Source organism: Coptis chinensis, chromosome 9, assembly GCF_015680905.1.
Source record: "Coptis chinensis isolate HL-2020 chromosome 9, ASM1568090v1, whole genome shotgun sequence".
Classification (NCBI taxonomy): Eukaryota; Viridiplantae; Streptophyta; class Magnoliopsida; order Ranunculales; family Ranunculaceae; genus Coptis; species Coptis chinensis.
Genome location: NC_141464.1, coordinates 70,797,295 through 70,820,278, shown reverse-complemented (window position 1 = coordinate 70,820,278; position 22,984 = coordinate 70,797,295). Strand labels below are relative to the sequence as shown.

Genomic DNA, 22,984 nt, shown 5'->3' with positions numbered 1-22,984 from the left:
GAGGTTATCGGACATGCATGTAAAACTAGAAAACCAAAAGAACACAGAGCCTACCTCAATTGAATCATCGGATAACCTAAGATCCTTTACATCACAGATTGCTTTAAGAAGCTTATCCACACGCTGACCAATTTTTCGGGTGCTACAGATATCAATAGATGCATTGAATAAAGAGAACAGGTTGTATAATGATAACTCATACGCCATATTGCAATCCAACTCCAAGGATACGAGACTCTCTGCATAGACCTTTATCTCACAATCATGAAAACTATCCTTACGCTCTAAAATATCAACTATTACCAGTCTCTTCAGGACGGGAGCAGAAATGTTGATAACCTTCATCTTCAACCATCGACAATTCAAGAAAACAACCTCTTCAAGGATTGGGCAACTTAATGAGACATGCTGAATTGCTTGGTCGCAAAAAACTTCAATATCATCAAGATGCAAGACCTTGAGCCTTGAAAAGGAAATCGAAGCGGGAACTTTGAGAACAGAATCCGCACAGAGTTTAATTATTGTCAATGACTCCCAATTAAAGAGGGTATGGGGGAATACAAGGGGTTCCAGGCCAACACAAAGATTAAGAATGAGTACTTGAACTTTACGTTTTAGTACATTGGATATCCATGCGTTAATGCGAGATTTATCAAGGACAGTCTTACTAGAAAGGCAGAACTTGTGTATAAATGGTGCATCATTAAGAAGCAACACTCTTTTCGACAAAATTCATGAAAATTGTCTTATGCACTAATTCTTCATTCATACTATCAGAAAACAATAGCTGATCACACAAATCAATGTTTGTGACAAAAGTCCAAAGATACCTCCATCTTGTAGACAATACACTTGTACCAACTGCATACTTTGTTGGGAGAAATGAAAGGATGCAATGAATAATTCCCTCGGGTAAGAAGCTAATTCTGTCTCCACCCTCACCGATTTTCTGTCTTCCCATTTCTAAGTCTTTCAAACTCCAGCTTTACTTTAAATATTCTTGCTGCTATAGTGCAATACAAAATTTTTGTAAACATACAACCTTTAGCAAAAGAAAATTTTCATAACACAATTATGCACAAAATGTTACTCAAACTTTAGGCAATTCATGAAGAGGATACAATTTAAGCACAAACAGATTAAAAACAAAACCAGGAAAGCATGAAAAATTAATACATACTTCGTTAGTTCAGAGTTGAGACCCATTGAAGAGTTGCACACGAATTTGATGATCCTTAAATTTCTAACTTCCCACCACCAACATATTTAGGGTATGGCAAGTTGCAGTTATCAACTTCAGTAAAATTGTAGGGTGGACCATGAGTTAGAACCCATGGGCTGATGAAGGGATAGCCCAATTGGAAGTTTAAAAGAACCCACAGGAGTTATCCTCCTCTTCATATAGATTACTTATTATTATAATTAACGAGGGGTTGCCCGGCCCGGTGATGAACTGTCAAGGCACAAACCTTTTAAGGATTTTATCCAGAATCCCAAACCTAACAGCCTATGTTGACTTGTAAGTCTGATCTAGTGTCACCCAACAACTTTTAGCTAACTATCATACTATTTGAGTTCACTTGAAAGTGTCATGTCACAATTTGTAAAATACAATGTTGGCCGTCAAATGGAGCTCTGGCAAGCCCCACACCATTCATTTTTATTAGATAAGAAAAAGCTATGTGATTAGGACCATAAATTTCTAAGTTTGGTAGTAGCCAAATGTACCCGTGTCTAACGGGAACTCCCTAAACACTGATTCGAGAACCATGATTGTGAGGGAGTAATATTCACATCTAATGAATATCAGGCGCGTGTCCAGCATAAACAGAAATATCCTACCGACCTCATGTCCTCGTCCTCCGAACTCGCTTCATAAGCGACTCGCCTCATGTAGGTGATCTACTTCAGCTCGTATTACAAGCAATGACATCATCGTCCGATCTAAGATGTTCATCCTACGAGCTCGCTCCAGGGCGACGCAGGTCGAACGAACGAACTCACTCAGAATGCTTTATCTCATGACATCATCCCTTGTCTAGATGCAATCATTATTAGGGCCATACTTCCACAACCCCTTACCACAATATACGGACTACTGCAACTACTCTTCATCATTACGGAATTCCTACCAACACCAGTCCTACACGCATCCCTGATCTCCACCACATATCTGTACTCGTCGGTACAAGTGTCGCGCAGATCCACATGCTCAACAACTATAAATATCATCTGCATAAACTACGTCAGACCTGATTCTACACCCCCCCCCCCCCCCAGAAGTGAGAGATAGATATGTAGGCAGTTCGCTCAACAACGAACTTGGCCTTTCCTATTTCCAAACCCATTCTCTTCTCACATTTGTAAGGTAGAACTAAAACGCTCCTTTACATTGGCGCCGTCTATAGGAACGATTCTTAAGAAACCACTTTACAAAAACAAAATTACTCAAGCCCACAAAGCAGGGCAGGCCTCGAAGCTCAAATCGAGAGCTGAGCGAACTATCTTTCTTTTCTTCTCTTCTCGCACGCCGACACCAACAACATGTGTGAAGTCATCATTTGTCTAAAACCTGCATCTCTGGAAAATGATAAGTCTTTCATCAATGGATAATATTTCTGCTGTGGATTCAATAACTAATTACTTGAAAAACCAAACTCTGGGTAACGAATATAAAGTCAAATTGAAGCTTCAACATCTTAATTGGGACCATTCTTTTGGTCAAGAGTCGCCTGCTGATCCTAAAACCCATATCATGCCCAGAGAGGTTCTTCATGCTTGTTATACGAAAGTGTCTCCTTTTGTTCAAGTGGAGAATCCTCAACTCGTTGCTTGGTAAGAAACTGTTGCAGAGTTCCTCGATTTGGATCCTGAAGAAAATGAAAGCGATCTCATCTGTGTCCTTCTTTGGATCTTGGATCCACCAGCTATGAGAAATCCACCGATCCGTCGCTGCTAACCAATCAGATAAGTCTATTTGCGTTTACTATTGTGTGGAGCACTTTACGGTTACATACCTTGAATTCGATATACTTTGATATATTTCAAGTCTATTTGAATTCAATACAGCAAGACTCGACCTGGTGAAGTAAATTTATTTCAACCGTTTCATTAGTGAATTTATTGGTCTCACTATGGCATGGACGTCGCTTCATATTAGCATTATCATTGCGTCGCCCCATGTTTATCATATCAGGCTCTAAGTTGGGGGCTAGCCACAACCATCTCCGGACCAGGGCTTATTATTGCCATCTAAACATGTTCAATTTTGTTATTATGCTCTAGGCATCTCCAGAATTACTACTGTTAGTTCGTACTAACTCTTTGGTGCTAGTTCGCATTTTGTACAGGTCAATCAAGCTCCAAAACTGGGGCTAGCTACAGTCACGCCAATTCAAGGCTAGCTGTTAGTCATGACTTCCAAATCGAAACACTCACTTTCGAACTCAAACGCGCTCTCTAGAGCTAAAACGTTCTCTACAGCAAAACGCTCACTCGAGCTTAAAAGGCTACATAGCCCACCACTTCTCACTAGTTGGGGACCTATATTTCTAGGACCGACTCAGTGCAGAACGCTCTCTAAGAGCACTAGGCTCCCATAGGCCACATCGCCACTCGGCGCGAATGTTTCCATAAAGCTAAAAGGTCCCTTGACCTCCATCGGAGCGTAACGCCTTACATAAGCGCTAAAAGGTCCTTTGACCTACTGGAGTAGAACGCTTCCTTAAGCAACAATGGTCTCTTGACATACGAGCTCACATGAGCAGAACGCTTCCATAAGACGGTGATCTCCAAATCAGGACGCTCACTAGAGCCGCCAGCTCACTAGCACAGACATACTCACTTGGGTTCTGACACCTACCTGAGTATAACGCTCACTCGAGCTACCAGGCTCCATAGCCTCTCCAATTCTTACTAGTTGATGACCTACAACTCTAGGATCAACTCAGCGAGAACGCTCTTTACGAGCAACACGCTTTCTTAAGCTCCCACGCTCTTCGCGAGCAACATGCTTTCTTAAGCTCCCATGCTCTCTGTGAGCAACACGCTTTCTTAAGCTAACACGCTTTCCACGAGCAACACGCTTTCTCAAGCTCTCATGCTTTCCGCGAGCAACACGCTTTCTTAAGTTAACACGCTCTCCGCGAGCAACATGTTTTCTTAAGCTAACACGCTTACTCGAGCTCCCAGGCTCCATAACCTCTCCAGGTCTTACTAGTTGAGAACCTACATTTCTAAGATCACCTCAGTGCAGAATGCTCTCTACGAGCCAGCCATTTACTTGAACTACAACACTCTCATGAGTTCCTACGTTATCAAGCACACAACGCTCTCTCGAGCTCCTAGGCTACATAGCCACAATATTTTCTCGCTAGTTGAAGACCTACATTTCTAGGATCAACTCAGTACAGAACGCTCTCTACATAAGGCAGATCAGTAGAGGAAGCAACAGTAGTGGCCGACACTACTTTGAGAGCATTACTCTCATCTTCGAGCGAGACCACCCAAAGCCCCACGATCATGCTCCTCTTGCAGCTCTTCGTACTTTTTCTCCAACTCCTCTAGCTCAAGGTGCATGTCCTCATATGCCTCCTTAGCTTGCAACGTAACACTTCTGCACTTCTCAGCGAAGTCGTTCGCCATGGTCAGCTTTCTCTTCATGTCATCCACCTCATTGATACCCGCCACCGTTCTCTCTCATCAGATCGCCTCCTCATATATGCTAGACACGCGCTACCGTTCTCTCTCATCACATCGCTTCTATGTACAACACGACCTAATGAGAAGGGACTGTGTGAGGGAGTAATATTCACATCTAATGAATATCAGGCGCGTGTCCAGCATAAACAGAAATATCCTACCGACCTCATGTCCTCGTCCTCCGAACTCGCTTCATAAGTTACTCGCCTCATATAGGTGGTCTACTTCATCTCGTACTACAAGCAACGACATCATCGTCCAATCTAAGATGTTCGTCCTACGAGCTCGCTCTAGGGCGACGCAGGTCAAACGGACGAACTCACTCAGAATGCTTTATCTCATGATATCATCCCTTGTCCAGATGCAATCATTGACTACTGCAACTACTCCTCATCATTACGGAATTTCTACCAACACTAGCCCTACACGCATCCCTGATCTCCACCACACATTTGTACTCGTCAGTACACGTGTCGCGCAGATCCACATGCTCAACAACTATAAATACCACCTGCATAAATTACGTCAGACCTGATTTTACTCTCCTCGAGAAGTGAGATAGATCGTGAAATGCGGTTAAACCTCAACAACGAACTCGATCTTTCCTATTTCCAAACCCATTCTCTTCTCCCATTTGTAGGGTAGAACTAAAACGTTGTTCCTTTACAATGATGAAAAGATAATACTGAACATGTAGACATATATCGTTTTTAGAAGGAAACTCCCCGAGACAAAAGTTTATTATATATTATAGCATAGTGTTCCACGCAGTTCCACTTACCACTTTTAAAAGTATAACAAGGCACGGTAACTGCGAAAATGATAGACCACCATGCTCAATTATAACACCAAACAAGTGAACGCGTGGATCTCGGTCTTGTCCGATAAAAAGCTTGAAAATATACGTCATTCCAAGTGAGATGTATATATAGTAGGAGACACCAAAGATTATTTGTGATCTAAACTTTACTTAACTTTTCAACCAAAATAAGAATGCCCCGATTAAGCAAATCACACATATGAAGTAAATTAGCAACAAAACATTAATATCAAAGAACAACAGTAAAAGTTAATGAAAAGGAGCTGGCAATCAACACTTACCGGTTGCCAAACAGCCGCACAACTGCACAAGTACACTATCACATAAAATTACTAATCTCCCAATTTCTCTAGGAGAACTCAATTACACAAAGTGTTGAACCTCTAGGAAGCATAGACAGGTTGCTTATTAACCTCCATTTTCCTCTCTGGATCCCCTCGATAACTTTGATGAAGATATGATAGTCATTTTCTCCAAGGCCTTCGCATTCTTCAAAAGAACTTCAACGACAGACAGCTCCTTCTCAGCTCCATAAAACTCATCAAATTTAACTGACTTCCGATTTGACAAAATAGGTTGAGAGGTTGTTCCAAGTGTCCAACCATGTTTTCCAAATGCAAAACGATGTGCCTAAATCAAAATGCAAATTCAGAACCTAAGCACGGTAACTATAAAAATTGATAAAGTAAGAAGTAATCAATTAAAGATAATGGTGTACTTAAGTTTTTGGGGCTTACATTTATAAAGAGAAGAGATTGAATATTAGGCATGTTGCGCAGAGGCGGTTCTGTCAAATTCTCAACAGATAAAATACACTTTGTTTCTAAATACACAGTGTCGATGTTTCAAGCTTGAAAATTTAAGCATCGCGAGTGAGATTTGCCCAGGAGAAAGCCCGAAAATACCAAAACAAAATGCTTTGCAATGCTAAGAGCGCAACTAACTAATAAACACAAAACAAATTACAACAACCATAAGTCAATTTCTTCTCATACTAAAAATCTTTTAACAGACTGAATAAAATGGACAAATCTTGAGAGAGAGAACTTACCATAAAGGAAATATCGGTTAAGATCGGATCTTTTACACCACAGATACCTCGAAGAAACTTCCTCCCAATTGGCAGTCCATACTAGAAACATCGATACTTACATTAACTAATGAAGATGGGTTGGATAGAGAAAGTTCATAGGACAGCAGGTGGCTCGATAAGTCAAAGGCTACGAGATTCTTCTACAGAAACCTTATCTTCAACCTGAATAATCATATATTTTCAAGCTCTTTTAGTGCTAGAGCAGAGATGTTGACAGTCTCAATATTCAACCATTGGCAATCTTCTAGGACAAGATCCTCAAGGAAAGAGCAACAAAACAGACTTCTTTAAGCACGTCGTCACGATATTATAAGATTCTTAAGATGCAAGACCTTAACTCTTAAGATGCAAGACTTCCTAATGTGGAATTGAACTGGAAACCTTCATAACAGATTACCAATAGCAATTTTCAATACCATCAGTGATTCACAAGTAAAGAGACTATGAGGAAACACCAAATTATTGTCCACATTAAAATCAAGAATGATGTTCTCCATGAATTAACACGAGATGCATCGAGAGCTGTCTCGCTTAAGAGAGAGAACTTGTGTATGTACACCGCATCATGAAGAAGAAGAACTCTTTCCACTTTTTTCATCCCTCCCTTTCTCCCCAATTCTTTTTTCATTAATACAAAATTTGCTTACTAGCTAGTAAGCAAATTTTTCACCATTTTTTTTTTTCTTATAAGAAAAAAACAATGGTGAAAATTACAAACGGGGTGTGGTGCCACCTCTTTAGGGCATCTCCAATGGGGGGTGTAAACCGTATAGAGTGGAAATTTTACACTTCAAATATCAAAAAACTCTCTCCAATGGGAGTGCTAAACCGTAGGTAATAGTGTATTAGCTAATAGAGAGGTAGGGAATTCCCCCTCTCGCTATTAGTTAATAAAAAGCCCGGACGTCACTTAAAATAACGTCTGTTTAACTTAAAAACTCGGACGTCACTTCAACACACGTTTGAAGCTTTATTTTTTAACTCGGACGTCACTCCAAGTGACGTCCCAGTTTAAATTAAAGAGGGACGTCACTTGGAGTGACGTCCGAGTTTAAAATCTATTTTTTTTACACTCTTCCATTGGAGAGTATAGAGTGTGGATATTTATGAGTTATACAATACTATACAATTAGAAGTGTAAAATTCTAATGGCACCTACGTGGAGCCTAGGTGGAGGTGTAATTTTACACCCCCCATTGGAGATGCCCTTAGTGATAGAACAGGGGAAATAAAATAGAGACCATACTTAAAAATTAAATCGGGGCGAAAATATAGGCTGGATTGGCACTCGGCACTTAACCGATTGAATCTGCGTTCTTTGTGTCGAACAAGTTTGAAACTTGAACTTCCTAGAAGAAGTCGACTAAACCAAAAGCTGAGCTTCTAGGAAACATTAGTAACTGTTTGGTGACCTCCACTTGCCTCTTTGGATCTTGTGATAACAATGAAGAAGGAATGATAGTCATTTTCTCCAAGGCTCTTGCATTCTTCAGCAAAAAGTTAACCAAAATAACTTGTTCTGGTTCCCATAAAAATAATTCAGTTCAACTGACTTCAAAGCGTGATAGAGTATACAGTCGGGGAGTTGTTTCTATAAGTGTCCAACCACGTTCCTCAAACCCACATTCCCGGCTTCCCTATATGAAAACTTGAGATATATTTTTAAAAACCACACACATGAAAACCATTACAGTAAACCATTCACCTAAATTAGTCATAGAAATATAAAATGCACTAGAGTTTAGAAATTACGTTTGTAAAATGAAAAGCTTCAATATTAGGCAAGTGACAGTATGTTTATCAACTGTCTAACACCTAAATCACGTCGCTCATTCAAGGGTGATCCAACAACCACTATCAAATGAATCAAGTTGGAAAATGGAAGAAGATTGGCTGAGAGATCTGTACAGGAGAAAACCTTGATGTACCAGATGAAAAGCATCAGCAGTTAAGATACTACGTATATAAGCAGGAAACATAAGCTCATCTTGAATACTTGAAGTTACTGAATGAAACTTACCATAGCAGCTGCACCATATAATATTAGATGTTTTACATTACAGATCCCCCTAAGAAGCTTACTTGCGCGTAGCCACTTCTTCAGAAATTACAATATCAACTGATGCCTTAACTAGCGAGATTAGGTTGTATAGAGAAAACTCATACAACAGACTAGTCGTTAAGTCAAATGTTATGAGACTCTCTGCATAAACCTTTATTTCACAGTCCATAAAATCATTGTCACCCTTATATGAATAGTCGTCTACTCTCCATGTCTTAAGTTTGGGAGCAAAGATGTTAACAGTTTTGATATCCATCCAGTAACATTGTGTTTCTAACTCCTCCAGAATCGGGCAAGTAAAAGAGACTTGATGACTCGAGTGGTCACAAGAAAAGGTACAAAATCTAGCTGCAGAATCTTAAGGCTAGGAAAGTTGATAATGGTGGGAATTTTGACAACCGAGTCTGAATCGATTTTCAAAATCTTCAATGATTTACAACTGAAGAAGCTAAATGGGAGCATATAAGGTTCCAGACAAATGGAGAGAAAAATCTCTTGAACTTTACAAATTACAAAGGTAGAGATCCATGCATTAATCCAAGATGCATCATCGTGTAATCACATCGTGGGGGTGAACTTGCGTATGTTTGATACATCACGAAGAAAAAGCATTCTGTCCACAAAATTCATGAAGCTCTTATCCTTTATCTTTCTTTTCAACCTTGGGGAGAATAAGAGGCAATCATTAATATCGAGAGTCAGGACTGAAGTCCAAACGTACTTCCATCTTGTTGATAATACACTAGTACCAACTGCATACTTTGTAGGGAGAAATGATAGGATGTAATGAAGCATGCTATCTATCAGGTAAATGACTAATCCTATCTTCTCTCTCACCATTATTTTGTTCTTCAACCAACCTTTTCTTCTTAGAATTTAGTGGCGGAGTAGTTGCCATGGTTATGTTGTTCCACCTTAGTTCAGATCTGCAATAGAAAATGCAGTATAGTCTTATAAGAAGAAATTAGCGAACAAAATTAACTCCATAAAAAATTGGCATGCTGAAAGTACATGAGAACAGCAACCTAATGCATAAAGACTCCACTCGTTCTCAAAGCTTCTTCAATAACTACAGGTCAAGTACATTTTCCCGATACTATTAATCATTTTGCTAAAAGCTTCATTTTCTACAACTAGTTTGCTCACACTGCACAAGAACCCGTTGCAAGTGATTCTGACTTAATACAATAAGAAGTACACAATGAATAAACCGGAGATATATTTCGTGGGTACATACATAAGTATTTTATGCAACAGCTCGTAAATGCCCTTCCAACATTGTGGTTAAAACAGCTGTAGGCAGAAAATCTGCTCATTACATTTTTTACAGATATGAAAATGCATTTAAGACTTCCAAGTGTTTCAACTTTCAAGTAAACTCCTACTTATACTAGTGTAACATGAGCATATAAATGAAGGAAAAAAAAAACAAATAAGACAAACCGAATGAGATAAGAACAAACCAGTTATTGGTTTCTATTTTCTTCTTGTTCCTGACCATTCAGATTTCATTGTTGGTTTCAGTTTATCACTCATCAGTCTTCAGTATGCAATTAGGATCGAAAACGGGTCGGTCGGGTCGGGTCAATAACTTTTAAAACCGAAGTCGGTCTAGTGGGCTTTTTGACGCTGCATGGTTTTGAAAATGGGCTTTGAATGGATGTGTGTGCTGCCGCGTCTGTACTCTGTAGTGTGGGCGTTGAATGTGGAAAGATGAGAACAACTGGACTGCGTCTGTAAACTGTTGTTGCTCAATTTCAACTGACCAGAGAAAGTTTCTAGCTAGTGATAAATGATACACCAGAACGTTTGAAAGAGTGCTTTTAAATTTTTGATGAGTGTAAAAAGAAGAAGTCTTATTTTGCAGACCAATTTTTTTTTCCGTCAAATCTATATAATATTATTTACATCTCCAACTTCTATGATTTAGAAAGGTTGGTTTTAAAGCCATAGGAGGCGTAGAAGAATATGGTAACATCGTTAGCCACTTTGAAACCATGAAAAGGTCGAGAATAGGGCAGGGATCGGGTCGGATTCAGGTCGGATATGGCTATATCCAAATTCGAATCCGAATAGTTTCACAATATGGCTATATCCAAATTCGAATCCGAATAGTTTCACAATATCCGAACCCGATTAAAACCGAAATTGAATATCCGAACCCGACTAATCCGATCGGATAATACTAAAAATTAAAAAAAAAAAAAACCAAAAAATTATATCCAAACCCGAAACCCCGACATACCCGAATACGGATATAAAAATCAACCCGAACCCGATATATTCGGTAATCGGGTCGGGTCAGATTCGAATCTACCCAACCTGATTCCCTGCCCTAGTCGAGAACCATGCGGTCATGTGAACAAAATAAACTATAATAGTGCGCAGTTGATGTGGATTGTTAGACCATAAATACTTAAATAATCTTTTTACGATCATGTCATCATGATCCACATGTTTCAATTGCGCATAATCTAGAACAGTGTACTGCGCACTCACAACTCAATAATTTCAGAAACACAAGTTAGACAAATGTGCTAGCAATATCATTAATATGACTGGAAAAGGTGGAAACAAGGAAATTGTCACTTACAGACGTAAAAAGTATACTTATAAAGTTACAATGGCTCTAGGAGATTTCAACTACACAACATTTTGATTCTCTAGGTAGCATTTGTAACTGTTTAGTAACCTCCATTTGCCTTTGTGGATCTTCAGACAACTGTGAAGAAGAAATAACAGTCAGTTTCTTCAAGGCCTTTCCATTATTCAGTAAAAGCAACCCACGACAGCTCATTCTCAGACCCGTAAAACTCGCGAAATTCAACTGACTTCAGATGAGAACAAACACATCCAGGGATTGTGCCATGTTCTTCAAATGAACATAATTCAAGTTCCTACAACCGTGGGAGAACAAGGGAAAGAACGTCAATCTAATATAGTAGGCACCGAGAGTATATAGCAAGGAAATAAGTAGGCCGGACATCTTCTGAAGATCTGAAAACTTACATTCATAAAGCAAAGAGTTTCGAGATTAGGCAAGCAGCAGAGTAGCTCTCTCAGATATTCACCAGCGAATTCATCAGTGTACAAACACACTCTCAGATGTTTCAAGTCTGAAAATGTATGTAGAAGATTTGCACGGGAGAGAGCCTGGAATTACCAACATGAAAATTCTTAAATACTCACGAATACGCTAAAATGCATGCAAAGAAAATGAAACGAATTGAATAATCAGACGTTAATTTCCCGTTCTGTAAATGTTTCAGATATAAACTGGGTAAACTAAAATAGTGAAAGAAGTAAGCATACCATAATGGAAGTATCAGTTAACAATAGATCCTTTACATTACAGATCCCTCTAAGAAGCTTACTTGAACGATCGTTAATATCTGCTTCGAAAATATCAATGCTCGCAACAACTACTGATGATGGGTTGTATAAAGATAACCTTGGGATGAAATGAACGCCAATTAAAATGTCACCAACCACATCACAAAAATTTCCTCAAAAATGTGATCAGAACATGACAAATATTGAAGGATATTGGAGTTACTACATGGTTTGAGTTTCAACTGACAATTGCGATTGCTTTAGGAGAAGTCAATTTCACTACATGGTCAGCTTCCGTGAAGAATTAGTAATTCCTATAAAATCGTGGTCTATAGGTCTAATAGATCACGAGTTTTAGGTACTAAAAGTGTGTGCTTATGGTTCAAGTAAAGAACACGGTCCTAATCTGACTTTAAAAGTGTGCTCTATTACAATTGATCACAGTTAAAAAATGTGATATACTGGCATTTATGTAAGGGGGTGACTACACCAAATGGCCCAGCACAAAAAAACCATCCGAAGTCGGCTGTGATTGGCTGGTGTAGAGAGAGAAAACAGGAGAGAGGAGATAGAAAGAGAGTTTGACTTCTTATTTTATTTCTACCAACCAATCACGGTGGATTTCGGACGTTTTTTTTGTGTTGGGCCATGCGTTTTAGTTCTATCCTTTATGTAAGTAGTGCTCCAATTGCTTCTTTGGATCAGCGGATAATGCCGAAGAAGAAATGACTGTCATTTTTTTCCAAGGCTAAGGCGTTCTTCAACAAAAATTTAACAAAATAGAGCTCATTCATGCTGCCGTGAAAATGCTTGAGTTTAACTGACGTCAGGTGTGACAGATTGCATTGTGGAATAGCTTCAAGTGCATCCTCTTCAAATCCGCTGTCGGAAGAACCCTAAAACGAGAGAGACAGAGAGGATTTCAACACAACTTGGTGAAATATTAAGGGCTAACGAGTATTTACCCCCTAGATGAGCCAATTAGGATTTCCCCACTAAATGGGAAATTAGGGTCTCTCCGGGAGGAAATACTCGTTAACCCAAATGTTAATTAGTAACAGTAACGCAAGTACGCAACAAAAGTTAAATGAACAAGAATTTGGCTAACTTGCATTTTCAAAGAGAAGAAGTTCCACGCCGCTAGGCAAGTGACACAATGGGTCGATGAATTGTCTGAGATCTAAACGAAAGGGATCTACAAAGGCCTGGTAAAGTCCTACTGTCACTTTTAAAACAAACAAGCTAGAAAATGCACGCAGATGATCGAGGAGATCTAGTTCGGAGATTACCTTGTATTGCCAAATCACAATGCATCAGCACTCAGTAATTCAGTTAACCAGAACAAAAACGGGAAAACTTAAGATACTAACTATATACATCACACCCAAAAGTTCGTTTTTCATGCTTTGAGCTTTTCTATTATTAGACTGAATTGAAAGGATAGGAACGAAAGAGACTTACCACAACAGCAGAGTCAGATAAAGTTAGATCTCTGACATTACTGACCGTGTTAAGAACCTTACTCAAACGGTGACCTTCATCGAACCTGCAAATGTCAATGGATGCAATAGCTGGGGAGGTCACGTCGTATAAATAAAGATAACTCATTATTCAGATCCTTCGCCAGTCTAAGGAGTTGACACTCCCTGCGTAAACCTTTATCTCACAACCACGCCAGTAAGATTCATTATCATACGAAATCCAGTTCTCAAGTACGGGAGCATAGATGTGAATGGTCTTGATCTTTCCCCATTTACAGTCTTCTATAAGAAGTGTTTTGAGACATGGGAAAATAAAAGAGACTTCCTTACTAGATTGGCAGGAGGAGAACTTTACAGAATCAAGATGCAAGAACTTGAGGCTTGACCAATGAATCAAAGCAGGAAGATTGGAAAAGGAATACAAACCCACTAAATCGTCTCTTATTTTTAATACCTTCAATGATTCACAAGTGAAGAAGCCACTGGGAAGAATATAAGGATCGTGTAGACTAATTAATGCCAAGAAAAATTTCTGGAACGTTATGCTTTAGTGCAGTAGATATCCGTGCCTTAATTCGAGATGCATCAACCCTGTCAAGGCATCCGAGGGAGAACCTGTGTATGCTTAAAATATCATGGAGAAGAAGGACTCTATCCACGAAGTCCCCGAAGCTATTAATACAACTTCTCTCTGTATTTGAACTTTTGAAAAGCATCAGATTGTCATCAAAGTCCAGAACAGGAACTGAAGCCCGTAGGTATATCCATCTTTTTGATAATACACTAGTAACAACTACATACTTTGTAGGAAGAAATGAGGGTGTAACGAAGTATGCTATCGGGTAAACAACTTATCCTATCTTCACTCACACCACTATCCTGTCCTTAAAGCAGGTCTGGCTTCATAAATGCCAAAGAACTTGTATCCATTTTCATGCAGTTCCTCCTAACTAAAAGTCTGCAATGATAAATTCCAACAGGATAAGTTCTATAAACAGGATAATTTGTAGGGAAACACACACACAGACGCACACACAGATACATAAACAAAGGTAGCACGACAAAAAAAGGATGTAACCAACAAAGTAGAAATGTCGATCTGCTTCAAGTAAATTTCCCATTCTATCTCGCCAATACTGGTTCTTTGTCACAAAACAAAGATACTGAGGCGCAATGCAATCCCATTGTTGGAATCTCTTATGTATTTCTAAATACTAGTGTGTGTGTAAAGTGGAGGAGATGAACAAATGGTGTTCTCTCCACTTTAGTGCATAGTAGATAGTCCCACATTGGTTATCCACCGGTAAGGTTTGGGCCTGGGCTTGGGCTTACTGTTGTGAGTAGTGGTTTGACCAAGAGCCTAAACTTATTTTGCCTTTTTCTTGAGCAGCAAGTTTCAGTGTTCTCCTTTTTCTTGAGCAGCAAGTTTCAGTGTTCTATTAGGAGTTGGTCTCTCTTCCTCCTAACCTCTATAAATAGGACTGTGAGTCCATAGAGAGATGAGACTTGATCAGAAACTCAACTCAGAAAAACAGAAAACTTAAACCAGTCCTTTTCTTCTTCTCTTCTTCTTCCCCGCCGAGAGAGAGTTATATTGTTGTTACAGAGGGTAGTGCGTTTTAGTGCAAAGTCGGTTGTTGTTAACCATTGAATCCTCGTGAGGAAAGGCGCCATTGTTGCCTTTCTGCACCATTGGAAGGGCAAAATCTTTCCTTAAGGGCGACTAAATCCGCTACGCCTTGATTATTCCCGATTCTTCTTTGTCCTTGTTTCTTCATTCTTCTTTCTTCATACATTTCTTTTAGTTCTTTGTGTTCATACAACTATTCTAACAATCCCATGTCACAATGCGCAAATGTGAAACATTTTCATAGGTATGGAACTCTTTGCAAACGCCCTTCCAGCATTGTGGTTGGAGGCAGAAAATTCTCCTTCAAACCAATTAGGACTAGCTTTGACACGTGTACATTGATATTTGTAATTTGTAGGAGCAGAATGGACATTTTGCTTATAGACCACCACTAACTTCATGGCTACAACTCATAATAGAGGCAAGATGATTCGAATTTCCAACTATCAACATCGATAAATTAAGAGATGAAATGGTGACATCGATAAATAAATGGAAGAATGCCAACTTAGGGGGGCATGGTTAGCCACTTTGATAAACTCATGTTAAAGGTGCTCTACCAATATAATTCATAGCAGCACCCATTCCATGTATCTTACTCTTTCAAGTTACATCTGTCACTAGTAGGCCATCATTCCCACAAAAGTTCAGTTAATAGTTAAAGGGGAAGAGAAAATAGAAGAAAAAGGGATACATCTATCATAAATATTCAAGGTGTGGTTAAACATACTCTTCACTTTATACAATCAGATTTATAATCACTAAACCACTGTTTTAGACATTGAGAAGAACATCACCGAACTCTATCATTAACTGGAAGAAATTCGAGTCCAGCAGAATTCATCAATCAACAATACACATAGCTGCCACTTACTCTGGTGCGTCCTTATGAACAGCAAAAGTGCAGTGATAGGAATTTACTATGCTGAGACCACTTCCCTGTTGGCTGTTGCTTAGTTAATAGGCTGGCAAGAAAAATCTGTACATGTTCACCAATTAGTGTTGAATACGAGTTTAACCTCTTTATACAACTACAACGGTAGAAAAACAGATTAGACAAAAATGACTGCTGCAAATTACCATGTGGAAATAGAGGTCTGTACTCGGGTTACACACCACCCCAAGTTCGATCATACTGTGAATGCTTTAGCAGAAATCAATCACACTGCATGCTGAGCCTCTAGGTAGCCTTAGTAACTGCTTAAAGACCTCAACTTGCATCTCTGGATTTCGTGATAAATTCCAGGAAGCCATTACAGTAATCTTCTCCAAGGCCATTGCATTCTTCAGCAAGAACTTAACCAGACATAGCTCCAAATCACTTCCAGTGTAGAACCTAAGTTCAACTGATTTGAGGTGTGACTGTACACATTGAGGAACAATTTCAAGAGTCGGACCATGCTCAATAAGTACACAACTGACAGGCGCCTATATGGATATCAAATTTAGATTTTGCAAGATTCAAAATTTAAAGTTATTTGTAATAAACTAATAAACACACAAAAAATATAATAAATAAGAATAAAAGAAAAGAAAATGAAAGAAAAAAACAAGTATGTGCTTGAAGTACATACCTCGAAAATTGAATGATGTAAGACTACCAATATTATTCTTAGATAAGTACAAGTGTCTTAACTACGTTATAGTACAAATTTGCAACAGTAACAATGAAATAAATGGAATGATCTAGGACTGCCATTTTTTTTTTTTAAATTTTTTAAAGGCAATCCTACGTCTTAACTACATGTTAGTGCAAGGGTGCAACAATTGTAACTATGGAAATTGGAGACACATACGAACATTCAAACAAAGGAATATGAGAGATGAAAGGAACAAACCAGTTTTTGGGTCTCTACACTTTTCTTCTTCGAAGCTGATAAAGAGTGTCTGACGGAGAGATCAGAGGTTTTGAGGGTGGTAAAATGGTGCGGGTCGGGTTTTGGGCTTAATCTGACTCGGCTTAATACCAACTACCCACTCGGCCACTCCAGTTGTTCTGTACTTCTATATAAAGCCCGAATTTTTCTATCTGATGTCAAATTTTCTGAAAGGCTTATTGACCAATACTGAATTACTGATAGATATTGATTGGTAATTTCAGGAGCAAAGATGAGTTTTAATCAACGTCAACGAACTACTTTGATTGTTGATCGTCTAAGTTCAATGATGTTACTGCTGTTGTATTGGTCTGATCATAAAACTTACTGTGTCAACACTCTACACAATTAAGCGAAATACAAATAGAGTTCAGAAACTCAGTTTGGGGTCTTGGGACTGCCAATGGCGTGATTCATGCGCCTCTTTGTTCCTGGCTCTTAGAATCCACTTAAACAAAACAGACTTCTGCGGTTCTGCCAAAGCAGATTTAAAACAAAACTAGCAACAGATGCTGCTCTCCAGTTGAAGCTCTCATTTCGGTAACTCATCAGTTCTTGCATTTAGAAGACTGAACATCTCATACCAGATTTCAAGAACTAGTGATATACATAACAGATGATATAAGTAAAGCCACTTCATATGTCGGTTTTTTTATAGAAACTTATGAAAAAGAAAATGATCATAGAAACAGCGATCGCTTTAGGAGAACTCAATTTCACTACATATTGAGCTTCTTTGGAGTAATAACTTCTTAGCTACCTCAAATTGCATCTTTGGATCATCCGACAACTACGATGAAGAAATGATAGTCATCTTTTCCAAGGCTACTGCATTCTTTGACAGAAAGTTAACCAAACACAGCTCGTTTGCGCTGGCATGAAAATGCTCGAGTTTAACTGACTTCAGGCGTGACAGATTACCTTGAGGAATAACATCAAGTGCACCACCATCTTCATGCTCTACAGGACAAAGTAAACGGAGGACGTTAAGATTTCTTATTAGTAAAGGAATAAAAGCGAAAACAAATTGGAATTTGGTGACTTACATTTTCAAGGAGAAGTTCCACATTAGGCAAGTGACACAGTAAGTTTATGAGTTGTCTAACATTTGAACCAGTTTGATCATCACGGTAAAGACAGAGAATCAAAGGATGATAGTAAATTGAATGAAGACTGAAGACTTTGCCATGCCAGCTTAGTTAGTTAGAGTAATATCTAGACAGCTGTCATTTGTAACCGTCAAAACAGTACTATACAAACCATTCACCACTTCAATTCGAGTCAGAAGAGAACAAGTTACATCAGATGAATTGCATGGTCTGCTTTTAAGTGAAGAATTGTCTATTGAAGACCTTAATAAGTCAATGCAAATAAATGATAATAGCTCACATGCTTTTGCAAGTACAAGGGAGTATAACAGAGGTACTCAAAGAGGAAATTATCAACACAACAGAGGAAATTATAAGAACACTGCTGGTTATTACAATCATAATAGCAATAGAGGGTATAGCAATGGAGGAAGGAACAGTAATGGAAATTATAGAGGTAACAGTAGCAATTACAAAGGAAATACCATCAATCAAGGAAGAAACAACAACTACAGAGGTTCAAATCCTAACATTAATTACAACACTCAAGGCAACAGGCCTATTTGTCAAGTATGTGGAAAGACTGGTCACTTGGCTATAGACTGTCATCATAGGATGAGTCACTCATTTGCAGGCAGAATTCCTCCAGCAACATTGGCAATGATGGCCACAGTTCATGACTCTTCACAATATCCAGAATCACAATATGGGCCTAATCTCAATTCTCAATCTTCTTTTGAATCCAGCAACAACAATTATGCTTCTGATTTTCCTACTGCAAATTATGTTTCTCATGACTGGAATGCTTCAAACTGGAATGCTTCAAGTTAAAACGACTCAAATCGGTATGCCGATCTGAGGAGCATCTCATCACATTACACCTGATATCTCTAATATTTCATCTCCTGCATCATATAAAGGGAAGGATAAACTGTTGGTTGGCAATGGACAAGGTCTGAATATTCTAAACACTGGCTCTTCAATTTTTGTCCTACAAATTCTGCGTCATCTTTTAATATGCATAATATACTTCATGTTCCCCAAATGACACACAACTTACTTTCTGTCCATAAATTTGTGACTGACAACAATTGCTCACTCATATTTCACTCTGATGGTTTCATTGTCAAGGACAATGCTTCACAGAGATCCTTTTCAAAGGCCATACTGAAAAAGGACTCTATCCTTCCAAGTTCAACACTTCCTCGTCCTCTCCATCAGTTTTCATGAGTCACAAAGCACCTTTTTTCTCGTGCGGCACCAAAGGTCGACACCCCTCTGCTTTCAAGTGCTACATCAAGTGTTGGCGACAACAAATTGCTTGTCTGACACTCTAATAAAGCTTCTTCTTTTCAGAATGATTGTCAGCTAGGCAAAAGCCATAAGCTTCCTTTTCATGCTTCCACTTGTAAATCTACATGTCATTTACAGCTTCTTCATATAGATTTGTGGGGCCCTGCTCCTTTTTGTTCTATCAGTGGTTTTAAATACTTTGCAACTATTGTTGATGATTTTAGTAGATTTTGTTGGATTATTCCTTTGATGTCTAAATCAGATTTTTATACTGTTTTTGTATCATTCAAATCATCCATTCAAAATCAACTAAATTTCAAAATAAAATGTGTTAGAACAGACTGTGGTGGAGAGTTCACTGGTCATACTTTTCAAACTTTTCTTGCTTATTTTGGAATCAATCATCAATTCTCTTGTGCCTACACTCTAGAACAAAATGGAGTAGTAGAAAGAAAACATCGACATTTGCTTGATATGACTAGAACTCTACTTGCTCAATCCAATCTTCCAATAAAATACTGGCTTGAAGTAATTATTACATCTACATTTCTTATCAGTAGACTTCCATCTCCATCTCTTCATAATTTTCCCCCCTGGCAAAAATTGTTCAATCAATCTCCTGATTACTTGTTTCTAAAATCATATGGATGCAGCTGTTTTCCATGGCTTAGGCCATACACAAAATAAATTTGATTTGAAGAGTCATCATTGTGTGTTTATAGGATATAGCATGTCACATAAAGGCTATAGATGCCTTGAACCTCTTACAGGAAGAGTTTTTGTCTTAAGGCATGTAGTTTTCAATGAATTTGAATTTCCTTACAAGTCAAATACTTCATCAGTTTTTCTATCAGACAACTCATCTTCATCTCAACTTCCAAATTTCTTTCAGAAATCTCATCATTCTCATTCTGTTCATATTGATATTCCATCATCAGTTCATGAATCTTCTTCAACCACTTTAGAATCTACTTCTTCCATTCCTAAAACAGTCAATTCTGTGCCTAATTCTTCAAGTATAAATCCATCTACATACTCTTTTAATACTCATAACATGAAAACACGATCCAAAAATTTACCACCCACTCCAACCACCTTCAAACAAGCAGTCAAAGACCCTAATTGGAGATCAGCCATGGCTACAGAGTTTAATGCACTCATTAAAACAAAAACTTGGATTTTAGTTCCTCCACAAGACTCACAGAATGTTGTTGAGCACAAGTGGGTTTTCAGGTTGAAACAGAAATCAGATGGCAGCATAGATAAGTTCAAAGCTAGGCTAGTTGCAAAAGGTTTTCATCAAAAAGCTGGAATTGACTTTGGTGAAACCTTTAGTCCATCTGGCTAAGCCACCACAATTGAATGATTCTTTCTATAGCAGTTCAACGAGATTGGGATGTTAGACAACTAGATGTCACAAATGCATTTCTGCATGGACATCTCAAAGAAGATGTATATATGACACAGCCACAAGGTTTTATTGATCAAGAAAAACCCTCATTATGTGTGCAAACTTCTCAAGAGTCTCTATGGGCTGAAACAAGCACCTCAGATTTGGTATGAGGAACTAGTAAAAGCTTTACTATCTCTTGACTTTACTCACGCAAATCTTGATCCTTCTCTATTTGTCGAAATACATCCTCAATCTACAACGTATATATTGGTCTATGTTGATGATATTCTCCTAACAAGTAGCTCTTTAGTTTACTCTGCATCTCTTATTCAACAAACTTAGTGAAACCTTTGCAATGAAAGATCTTGGCTCGATTAGTTACTTCTTGGGCATGGAGGTGAAGAGAAATTCAAATGGTTTGTTCTTATCTCAAACAAAGTACACTTACAATCTCTTGGAAAGATCAAAGATGATTGGAGCTAAAAGTTGTTCAACACCTTGTTCTACAACTGTAAAGCTTGATCCATACAGTGGTGACTTACTTTATGATCCAAGTGAATATAGGTCTATTGTTGGTGCACTTCAATACTTAACATGGACGAGACCAAACATCTCATTTTCTGTAAATCAGATTTGTCAGTATATGCATGCTCCAACAACCAATCATCTCATTGCTGCTAAAAGAGTACTTAGATATTTGAAAGGGACTGTTGATAAAGGAATCTACTTCACCAAAGGCTCCAATCTTATCACAGCATTCTCGGATGCTGACTGGGCTGGTTGTCCCACAGACAGAAGAAGTACAACTGGTTTTTGTATATACTATGGCAACAATTTAGTCTCATGGTGCGCAAAGAAACAAACCACTGTTTCAAGGTCAAATCTTGAGTCGAATATAGAAGCTTGGCTTACATGTTGCAAAGAGAAATATATTGGACGTGTATTCTTTTGAAAGATCTTCATATTCCTCTCAAGCATCCTCCTTTACTATGGTGTGACAACATCAGTGCTATCTCTCTGTCCAACAATCCAATATTTCATGCTCGTACAAAACATGTTGAAGTGGATTACCACTATGTCCGAGAATTAGTCACTAACAAGCTTTTGGACATAAAGTATGTGTGTATTGAAGATCAAACTGCTGATGTCTTCACCAAAGGTCTATCTACTACTCGATTTCAATTCTTAATTTCCAAGCTTTCAGTATGTGGGAGGGTAAAGACAGAGAATCAAAGGATGATAGTAAATTGAATGAAGACTGAAGACTTTGCCATGTCAGCTTAGTTAGTTAGAGTAATATCTAGACAGCTATCATTTGTAACCGTCAAAACAGTACTATATAAACAAGTCTTGCTTCTGTAATAATCAAGAATGAAATTTCTTTTGAGTTCAATCCTCATTTTATTACACGGGACCGGTAGTGTAATTATTTCACTTTCAAACACATCAAGCTAGAAAATGCATGCAGATGATATAAGAGATTTAAACGATAAATGACCTTCAAACCCAAATCCAAGCTACCCCTTTCCAGGTACTCATATATAAAAAATGAGTATCAAATATGTGAACAAAATTTGTAAAGTTTCACAATGCTTGGATATCTTAGTTCTGTTAATGCGTGTACCTCAATTTGGAATGATCTTAAATTGATCGCTTCACCGTACTCTCATGGGTGAATTTTCTTTATAACCACTACTTGTCATGTTGACAAAACCACCTTGTAGTGATTCAATAATGTTCTCATATACCATTCTCTATTGTAATTCCAAATACAAAATAAATTGTTACATCTAGCTCTTGCCTCTTCCTCTTGAACTCTCTTTTTCTTATAAAACATGGACCAAGTTCCAACTATTACAATCAAAAGAGAGAATAATCCCACAAGACAAAAAATGACAATCTTAATTGGTTTAACTCCTCCCTTTACACCTTTGCTTATTTTCAAAGATTTGCAAGGTGGCAAAGCTTTTGCGTGACCACACAAGCCTTTGTTGTTAACAAATGTTTAAGCTGAAGCCTCACAAAAAGTTTTGTCATCCAAGAACCGAACTTCTAATGCATTGTAAGATACATCAACAGATCGAAATTAAACTTAGCATATTCACCAATAAATATGGAATTGAACTAGACAACTTATTGTGTGACAAATTCAAATTCTCTAAGCTACCCATTTTGAGCAAACAAAAGTGGAATGGAGCCAGGTTCTTGCTCAA

The 22,984-nt window shown here is 38.3% G+C and overlaps 2 protein-coding genes and 2 long non-coding RNA genes across 5 annotated transcripts; all 4 read right to left on the bottom strand.

The window, feature by feature from the left end:
• Window positions 1-67: 67 nt before the first annotated feature.
• On the bottom strand, window positions 68-972 carry LOC147477757 (uncharacterized). Its single transcript, XR_015208108.1, has 2 exons — window positions 831-972; window positions 68-142 (listed from the first exon to the last, which is right to left on the bottom strand). It is a non-coding gene; the product is annotated as an uncharacterized LOC147477757 (long non-coding RNA).
• Window positions 973-5,929: 4,957 nt separating this feature from the next.
• On the bottom strand, window positions 5,930-9,193 carry LOC147477756 (uncharacterized). The gene is made up of 3 exons (XM_086586074.1): window positions 8,955-9,193; window positions 6,259-6,344; window positions 5,930-6,151 (listed from the first exon to the last, which is right to left on the bottom strand). The coding sequence occupies exons 1-3, from the start codon at window positions 9,136-9,138 to the stop codon at window positions 5,930-5,932; spliced, it is 492 nt and encodes a 163-aa protein (XP_086442200.1). The 5' UTR covers window positions 9,139-9,193.
• A 2,096-nt stretch (window positions 9,194-11,289) lies between these two features.
• LOC147477755 (uncharacterized) lies at window positions 11,290-13,617 on the bottom strand. Its single transcript, XM_086586073.1, has 5 exons — window positions 13,471-13,617; window positions 12,835-12,905; window positions 11,989-12,127; window positions 11,686-11,829; window positions 11,290-11,398 (listed from the first exon to the last, which is right to left on the bottom strand). The coding sequence occupies exons 1-5, from the start codon at window positions 13,615-13,617 to the stop codon at window positions 11,306-11,308; spliced, it is 594 nt and encodes a 197-aa protein (XP_086442199.1). The 3' UTR covers window positions 11,290-11,305.
• Window positions 13,618-15,796: 2,179 nt separating this feature from the next.
• Window positions 15,797-18,149, bottom strand: LOC147477754 (uncharacterized). 2 transcript variants are annotated; one of them, XR_015208969.1, is made up of 4 exons: window positions 18,044-18,149; window positions 16,959-17,957; window positions 16,201-16,548; window positions 15,797-16,099 (listed from the first exon to the last, which is right to left on the bottom strand). It is a non-coding gene; the product is annotated as an uncharacterized LOC147477754 (long non-coding RNA). The 2 variants fall into 2 exon arrangements; XR_015208968.1 differs by lacking the exons at window positions 16,959-17,957; window positions 18,044-18,149 and having other exon boundaries at window positions 16,201-16,952.
• Window positions 18,150-22,984: the final 4,835 nt, after the last annotated feature.